Below are 8,678 nucleotides of genomic sequence, written 5' to 3'. Positions count from 1 at the left end.
TCGGATATCCATTTTTAAAAATATTAGTATTTGTGATTTGCTTCGTGTTCGACGGATATTGAATTTTAGTATTTGCTTTGATTCGTTAAGTTACGGATATCCAAAATTTTCGGATCGAATCAAAATGAATAACAGATCGAATCAAAATTTACTATATTTTGCCCACTCCTAAGTGTTACAGTGTATCACACAAACTTTCATTCTAAAACTGTTTGTGGAACAAGGCAATTAAACATTAATATATAAGAAAATGATTATATTTACCAAACAAATAACTAGACAAAGGGAACGATGTGCATTTGAGGTTGCATTTGCAAAGAAAGTAAAGGAAAAATTTTGCCTTTTAGTGACCACTTGAACGATAAAAGCTAAATGGCGCATGCTTAAGCTAAAGCCAATATTGTTTCTTCAAAGTTTAATTTGTTTTATGAAAGGTTTAATACAGTCGTTGTTTTTTCTTTTGGGTGCAAATATTAATACAATCGTTGTTCGTGCATGCTTCGATATTATTGTTCTAAAAGTTATTGTTTAATTTCCCACTTTTTTTTCTTACAGCCTTTTAATGTTTATTTTTTTTAACTTTTACAACCTTAATAGAGTACGTACATTCTTAATTTTTTGATCAACGACAAAAATTCCGAGCTCCGATTTCTTACAATAATTGATTTTATGTGCAAATCAATTTACTGACAGCAGTTTCCTCTCACTTCTTATAGGTTACAATAATATAAAATCACTCATATAATGTGTAAATAATATTAAAAAGTACAATAATATGGCAGAGTGGAAATGAAAAAAAATAAAATGAAAATGCGGCAGTGGATGGACGGACGTAGCGTGTAAGAAAATACAATCGGTACTTTTTTATATATTTCCATAAACTAAGAGCCAAAACAAAATGGGTCGGCAAAAAAAAATCGTAATGTAAGAGTCAAAACGAGATCTCTATCCGCAACCGCGCGGATTTTTGTTTTCATTTGTTTATATATAAATATTTTGTTTTCAATTCTAAATTAATATATATTATAATATGTGTCTATCAATTTTTAAAACATAATAAGTTTATGGTATATTTTTTTCATTGAATAGATTGTTTCAAACTTTCACATATATTTGTATCATCTTCTTATATTTTCAGATTATTATTTTCATTATTAAAATCGTAACTATATATAAAAAGATTAGTAAAATATTGTTATAATGTCATATTCAAAGATGTTGTAACATTTCACAAATTTAGAAAGTTTTTAAAAAATTAAAATTTTCGCTTCATATATTTATATTATCGAGTAAATAATTAAACATTTAGTTTTTGTTTAATTAAAAAAATAAATTATATAGTTTAAAATTCGTTTTCATTGGTTTAAGGTAGTAAAGATTAATCATTGTTAAATAATATGATTTTTGTTATCTAAATTTTTTTTAAAATTTTAAAAGTTAACATCAACAAATATTTAAATATTTAACATATGAATGTATAGTATTGCAACATTAAATTATATCTATTTAATTTATACTATCTATAAATCCAATGTATTATTTATTGTTTAAATCTAATTATTGATAGCCCAATAAATTTTTTTTGTAGGCCAAAAATTTAAATGATAAAATTAGAGATTAAATGTAACATGACTTTATAGGAATATGTCCAGTAGATCCATTTAAAAAAAAAATCACACATCAATCAAAATTCTGATTTCTGTTTTAATATATAAGATATATAAGAAAATGATTATATTTACCAAACAAATAACTAGACAAAGGGAACCATGTGCATTTGAGGTTGCATTTGCAAAGAAAGTAAAGGAATTTTTTTGCCTTTTAGTGACCACTTGAACGATAAAAGCTAGATGGCGCATGCTTAAGCTAAAGCCAATATTGTTTCTTCAAAGTTTAATTTGTTTTTTTAAGTTTAATTTGTTTTGTGAAAGGTTTAATACAGTCGTTGTTTTTTCTTTTGGGTGCAAATATTAATACAATCGTTGTTCGTGCATGCTTCGATATTATTGTTCTAAAAGTTATTGTTTAATTTCCCACTTTTTTTTCTTACAGCCTTTTAATGTTTTTTTTTGAACTTTTACAACCTTAATAGAGTACGTACATTCTTAGTTTTTTGATCCACGACAAAAATTCCGAGCTCCGATTTCTTACAATAATTGATTTTATGTGCAAATCAATTTACTGACAGCAGTTTCCTCTCACTTCTTATAGGTTACAATAATATAAAATCACTCATATAATGTGTAAATAATATTAAAAAGTACAATCATATGGCAGAGTGGAAATTAAAAAAATAAAATGAAAATACGGCAGTGGATGGACGGACGTAGCGTGTAAGAAAATACAATCGGTACTTTTTTATATATTTCCATAAACTAAGAGCCAAAACAAAATGGGTCGGCAAAAAAAATCGTAATGTAAGAGTCAAAACTAGATCTCGATCCGTGCAACCACGCAGATTTTTGTTTTCATTTATTTTTATATAAATATTTTGTTTTCAATTCTAAATTGATATATATTATAATATATATGTGTCTATCAATTTTTAAAACATAATAAGTTTACGGTATATTTTTTTCATTGAATAGATTGTTTCTAACTTTCACATGTATTTGTATCTTCTTCTTTATATATATTTTTGGATTATTATTCCATTATTAAAATGTTAACTATATATAAAAAAATTAGTAAAATATTGTTATATTGTCATATTCAAAGATGTTGTAACATTTCACAAATTTAGAAAGTTTTTAAGAAATTAAACATTTCGCTTCATAGATTTATATTATCGAGTAAATAATTAAACATTTAGTTTTTGTTTAATTAAAAAAATAAATCATATAGTTTACAATTCGTTTTCATTGGTTTAAGGTAGTAAAGATTAATCATTGTTAGATAATATGATTTTTGTCATCTAAATTTTTTTTAAAATTTTAAAAGTTAACATTGACAAATATTTAAATATTTAACATATGAATATATAGTATTGGAACATTAAATTATATCTATTTAATTTATACTATCTATAAATCCAATGAATCATTTATTGTTTAAATCCAATTATTGATAGTCCAATATAAATTTTTGGTAGGTCAAAAATTTCAATGAAAAGATTAGAGATTAAATGTAACATGACTTTATATAACTAGGTTCAGTAGGTCCATTTTTTAAAAAAATCACACATCAATCAAGGCTATGATTTCTGTTTTAATATATAAAATATTACTTTTATAAAAAATATTGTATTTTTGGTTATACGGCAATGATCCATCCATCACTCAGTTTACATGTGATTTTTGATAGTAATAAGTTATATACTTATCGAAACTTTACATATACCAACCTTTCACAAAGAAAAAACAAAACACTCCACGAAAAGTATTAATCTCAAAGTTTCTTTAGTGAATAGATTTTTGTTTATTTAGTATTGTTATTAAAAAAATATTACTCCGGCCCAAATAATCAAGTATGATGGCTGATCCTGTTAGGCCAATTTTCATAGACAACTCCAATTTCGATCGAAAAGAGGCGTGGTTTGTTTAGTTTTGTTTAGTTTTGTAATAACTTTGAAGCTAACAATTTAACTGATTTATATAACTTTTTTATTTAAAATATGATTTATTGATTTTAATATTTATATTTATTTATAATTATATCATGTTGTTAGCTATTTAGTTATTTGTATTTATAGATGAAATAATTATGTTTATAAACACATTCATAGTTTTTGAAATATTAAATTATATTTAAAAATATTATGTAGATTATTCAATTTATGTAAACCGTTAATAAATTATAATATTTTTATCAAAAATTTATACATATTTTATTTGAATAACATAAACGATTAAGCTATCTGTATAATATCTAATTTTGCTTTATATTCAGAAAAACTTTATAATTAATGTGTGATTGTTATATATATATATGTAATAGTATAATATTTAGATTTAAAATTTAATCGCAACAAATATTTTGATGAACTTTAATTAATATTAAATAATCTTTGCAAGATAATATAAATCCTATGTGGACACTCCCAATGGCTTATGACCTCAAATTTTATATAGTATAGATATAGATTTTATTTTTGAAATAATTTTCTTTTGTAATATTAACATTTTTGGAAATAGCAGATTTAAAAAATGAATTGGTAGATTTTTGGTGCTTTAAAATAATATGTGGATATTCTCAATGATTTATAATATCAACTTATATATATTATATGTTATTTCTGAATATTTTCAATAGTATGTAACCTAAACTTTGAAAATTATGAGTTTAAATTTAGATTTATATAATTATAACTGTTTGAAAGTCTTGTATTTTTAAATTAATTATTTTTTTGGTTATTTTTTTTTTTTTAATTTTTGAAAAAACTATTAAACATTATGTTAACTTAATACAGTATTATATTTTTGTAAATTTACTTTATTTGATATTGATTTATATTATAATTTGAAATAAACAATTTTTTGGATATTGACATTTTTATAATTTGATTTTTTTGGTAATATTGACAGTTTTAGTATAGCAAATTAAAAATATGATGTTTCATAATATGACTGATCGTTTAAATGTGGAAGGTTTATAGCCTCAACTTTTATATAGTATAGATTTGATTTAGAACTCTTATTAATCAAAACGACAACACATAACAAGATCACATAGCAGAATGTCATACAAGTTTTGTCTTTCATCAACATCTTATTGAGATAAACCAAGAAAAATGGCAAATTTTGAATCCCTCAGCTCTTTATCTGCTGCGGTTTCATCATGATCGAAACAATCTGCAACAAGATGAGCAAATCTCCTTTAGTTTACAATCCTTTTTACTCAAAAGATTCAGAGCCAAACACAAAATGTCATTACAGAAGAAGATGAGATCAAATGCCACTTAGTATAAAGCGAAGTGACATGTGAATGGCTCAAAAGACAAACGCAGACACTGGAAAAAAAAACTACATACAACAATTAACACAGATACTTGTATTGATCTGAATTCTGAAAGTGTTGCTCAGATTTGATAATACACGCAAAAACTAAAGTCATGAAATAGATAAATGCTTCAAAAGAATCAATATATCTCTTGATCAATAACAAAGTAACAACTGCTAATATAACTGTTTTGGAGCTGTCAACTGTTGAGTTTGAGTCTTTAAATAAGAAAATCACTTAAAGAAGGTGCTGAAACTTTGGACAAGTTAGCTGATCGATTTAATTCCAATATAAGAGCCATACACTACAGTATTATTCCTATAACCACTTGCTGTATGAAAGTGTTTACTCAGCTTTGTTTATTACACACTACATTCTCCAAGAAACGGATCCATCTTTCAGACCAATCCCAAATAGCAATTGCACATTAAAAGATATTGACTTCCACACTTTTTCATAAAGATAATCACTACTGAAACTGAAAAAACATGTAATCCACTTTAACCCTATACTTAGTTCAACATTCTTAACAGAGAAGTCATACATATCTCGATTAGAAAGGATCAAACTTTGAACACGATCTTACCACTCAGTGAGACGGGGCTGGTTGTTTCTGGTGAGACGATGGAGAAGGAGCCATGAGTTTGCTATAGATCTGCTCACCCACGAGGTAAACGCAGAAGGCTCCAACGCCGATCCCGAGACCAGGGAGCGCGTGTCTCATCTGATTGGAAAGCATCGGGTGCTTCCTCCACTCATCCCTTCTCCTGAAAAACTCTCCCGTAGTTCCCAACGGTTTCGCCATTTTCACCCTTCTTCTTCCTCGATCGATCTCCGCCACCTAGTTTTAGCCTCTGTTGTTGTATTGACTTTATGATAAGCCCATTAGCCTCAAAGATGGGCCTACTTAGCTGGGCCCTTATGATGAGCTGCTTTGTATGAGTTGTCTTTATGGGCCTCATTTAAAGCCCATTAAGCTACTGGGCCTTTTGAGCTGGCCCTAAATATATAAAATTTCTCCGGTGAACGGAGGGAGTATCTCTTTTTCTCTCACTCGTTAATTTTATCTCCGGCGAGTTAATGGCGATGCTTCAAACGACTCTTGGCTTCCTTAATTCTCCGACATTTTCGTTTTCTTCCTCTTATTTTTGTCCGAATCTTTCCGTCAAGTCGACCTCCCTCTGTCTGGGCTTCAGCTGCCGTCCCTCAGGTAAATCTCTCTTATGCGCTTTTGTTTTGTTTTCAGACCAAACAGAATATGTGGGTTGTTGATTGTTTCGAATGTTGTTTCAGTTCAAATACTTGATTTTTCGAAAAGGGTCAGTAGAAGCTACAGAAGAGATGCTTTTATACATTCAGTCAGATGTTCTTCGTCGTCCGAGTTTGATAATGTAAGTTTCAAACTTGGAATCAACTCAATCTTGAAGCTATTTTCTGTAGTTTTGATTTTAATCTATTTACTTTTTTGTTATTCATCAGAGCAATGCAGTTGTGAAGGAGAAGAGTGTCTCAGTGATTCTCTTAGCTGGTGGTCAAGGGAAGAGAATGAAAGTAGGCTAGATTTCAAACTTTGATTGTTTGTTCTGTTGAGTTTCTTCAAGCTTGAGCTGGTTGTTTATCTGCGTTTTTTTATGTGAATCAGATGACCATGCCAAAACAGTATATACCACTCCTTGGTCAGCCTATTGCTTTGTACAGGTATCAAAACTTTAAAACTAGTTATCTTATTGAATCTATGTCAAAGGTATCTAACTTTTAGCTTTGTAATTGTTGAATTTTTTAATGCCTTATTATTTGCAGCTTTTTCACCTTTTCACGTATGTCTGAAGTGAAGGAGATTGTAGTTGTTTGTGATCCATTTTTCCGAGATATTTTTGAAGGTTTTGTCTCTCTCTTTTACTATTTATACTTCTGGTTGAGATCTCTCTCTCAAAGATGTTACTTAGCATTTGGTTGTGGTCTTCTTATAGAATATGAAGAATCGATTGATGTTGATCTTAAATTCGCTGTCCCTGGTAAAGAAAGGCAAGACTCTGTTCACAGTGGACTTCAGGTTTATACCTCTTTTTTTTTTCCTGAGAGCAGAATAAACTATTCTAAATACTGTGTTCATTCCTCTAGTTCATGTGAAGCTTATAGTTTAATTTTCACAGGAAATTGATGCGAACGCTGAACTTGTTTGCATCCACGACTCAGCAAGACCCTTGGTTGACACTGAAGACGTCGAGAAGGTATACTCCGGTTGTCTTATGCCAAGTAGCAAAACTTCTCTAAGTAGTAAGACATTAAGAGTTTCGTTTCATGGTTTTGTTTTCTTAAGGTACTTAAAGATGGATGGACGGTTGGAGCAGCCGTGCTTGGTGTTCCTGCTAAAGCTACAATCAAAGAGGTACAAACTCTTTAGATTATTTGGCAAAAGCGTAAAAATTGGTAATAGACTTTTTTCATTGCTCTATGCAGGTCAATGCTGATTCACTCGTGGTGAAGACTCTCGACAGGAAAACCCTTTGGGAAATGCAGACACCACAGGTTTTTTTTTTTTAAATCATTTTCATGGTTCACTTAAGATGAAATGTTTTGTTAGATTTATGGTTTCGAACAACTTCAGTGTATGCTTTCTCTTTATAGGTGATCAAACCCGAGCTGTTGAAGAGAGGATTCGAGCTTGTGAAAAGGTTTGTGAACCTTGAAAATAATGAGATGGTGATTAAAAAAATCAAACAAGACTGATTGTTGTTATGTGTACATGTCTGAAACAGAGAAGGTCTAGAGGTAACAGATGATGTTTCGATTGTTGAATACCTCAAGCATCCTGTTTATGTCACTCAAGGATCTTACACAAACATCAAGGTAAATATAACATTAACTTCAGCCTTTTTACCATGGTGACAGAATCAAACTTTTTATTTTATTTTTTACATCTCTTGGTTGCTAACATTGTATTTTTCTTTTGAAGGTTACAACACCTGATGATTTACTGCTTGCTGAGAGAATCTTGAGCATGGACTCATGAGGTATCATTACTAGTTTTTCCTTTTTCTTTTAGTCAACTTTATGACATGAAAATGTTCATAGCATCTTCCAGATTGTCAATACTGTTTTGTTTCTATGTGTGCAGAAGGGCTTTCGATTCAGTTTCAGTCTGGACAATTCGTTTATGGTTCGGGTTGATTTAGTCAGCCTTACTGTATTTGAATCTTGTACACAAATTATGTTCTGCTTCGTGAACAAAGTAAAATCTGAACACTAAAATCAAAGAGTGAGAACACAATATATTACAAAAGATTTATGATGGAAAGCACGATAAGAGAAAACATATTTTCATGTATTATAATTGTAGTTTTAAGACTTACCGATAAACAAATTATTGGGATTGGGATGCTCCACTGAGACCTTCACAACTTGGTTAGGTGAATGAGAGATTGACTTAGGTGGAAACCAGGCTGATTTAGAGTATGTTTGAAGCGCTCGTTCCTAGCAAGTAATCAGAGTTGTTATTGCAAAGTGCTTTATGCATCTTAACCATCTTTGTAATTTATATTGCAAAGTGTTCCTAGCTTGTTGATTTATATTGTTGGGATCTTGTGACCCAGAAAAGAAACAGTATAATATCTATACTATTATTTTGAGTGGAAGTATCATTTTTTTACAACGCAATATCCTTCCTTGTATTCCTCGCTCCAGTGTGAGTCATGCAATCTCTTAGGGAATGATTATTTAAGAAATAACTATTTGAGAAT

The 8,678-nt window shown here is 29.3% G+C and overlaps 2 protein-coding genes across 3 annotated transcripts; one reads left to right on the top strand and one right to left on the bottom strand.

Annotated features, from left to right (window-relative positions):
- Window positions 1-4,608: 4,608 nt before the first annotated feature.
- LOC106380673 (NADH dehydrogenase [ubiquinone] 1 beta subcomplex subunit 3-A) lies at window positions 4,609-5,801 on the bottom strand. The gene is made up of 2 exons (XM_022697011.2): window positions 5,525-5,801; window positions 4,609-4,790 (listed from the first exon to the last, which is right to left on the bottom strand). The coding sequence occupies exon 1, from the start codon at window positions 5,741-5,743 to the stop codon at window positions 5,528-5,530; it is 216 nt and encodes a 71-aa protein (XP_022552732.1). The 5' UTR covers window positions 5,744-5,801; the 3' UTR covers window positions 4,609-4,790; window positions 5,525-5,527.
- Window positions 5,802-5,923: 122 nt separating this feature from the next.
- LOC106380674 (2-C-methyl-D-erythritol 4-phosphate cytidylyltransferase, chloroplastic-like) lies at window positions 5,924-8,266 on the top strand. Of its 2 annotated transcripts, none has more exons than XM_048746879.1 (13): window positions 5,924-6,148; window positions 6,232-6,329; window positions 6,418-6,489; window positions 6,581-6,636; window positions 6,739-6,818; window positions 6,909-6,991; window positions 7,092-7,169; window positions 7,259-7,327; window positions 7,399-7,467; window positions 7,567-7,613; window positions 7,698-7,788; window positions 7,895-7,952; window positions 8,060-8,266. In XM_048746879.1, exons 1-12 carry the CDS (start codon window positions 6,019-6,021, stop codon window positions 7,949-7,951), a joined length of 930 nt encoding a protein of 309 aa, XP_048602836.1. In that variant the 5' UTR covers window positions 5,924-6,018; the 3' UTR covers window position 7,952; window positions 8,060-8,266. The 2 variants fall into 2 exon arrangements, with proteins under 2 accessions (XP_048602836.1, XP_048602835.1); XM_048746878.1 differs by having other exon boundaries at window positions 8,057-8,266.
- The last annotated feature ends 412 nt before the right edge of the window (window positions 8,267-8,678 follow it).

The sequence above is a fragment of the Brassica napus genome, chromosome C2, assembly GCF_020379485.1.
Source record: "Brassica napus cultivar Da-Ae chromosome C2, Da-Ae, whole genome shotgun sequence".
NCBI lineage: Eukaryota > Viridiplantae > Streptophyta > Magnoliopsida > Brassicales > Brassicaceae > Brassica > Brassica napus.
Note: the sequence above shows the minus strand (reverse complement) of the source record. Positions and strands in the feature narration are given on the sequence as shown.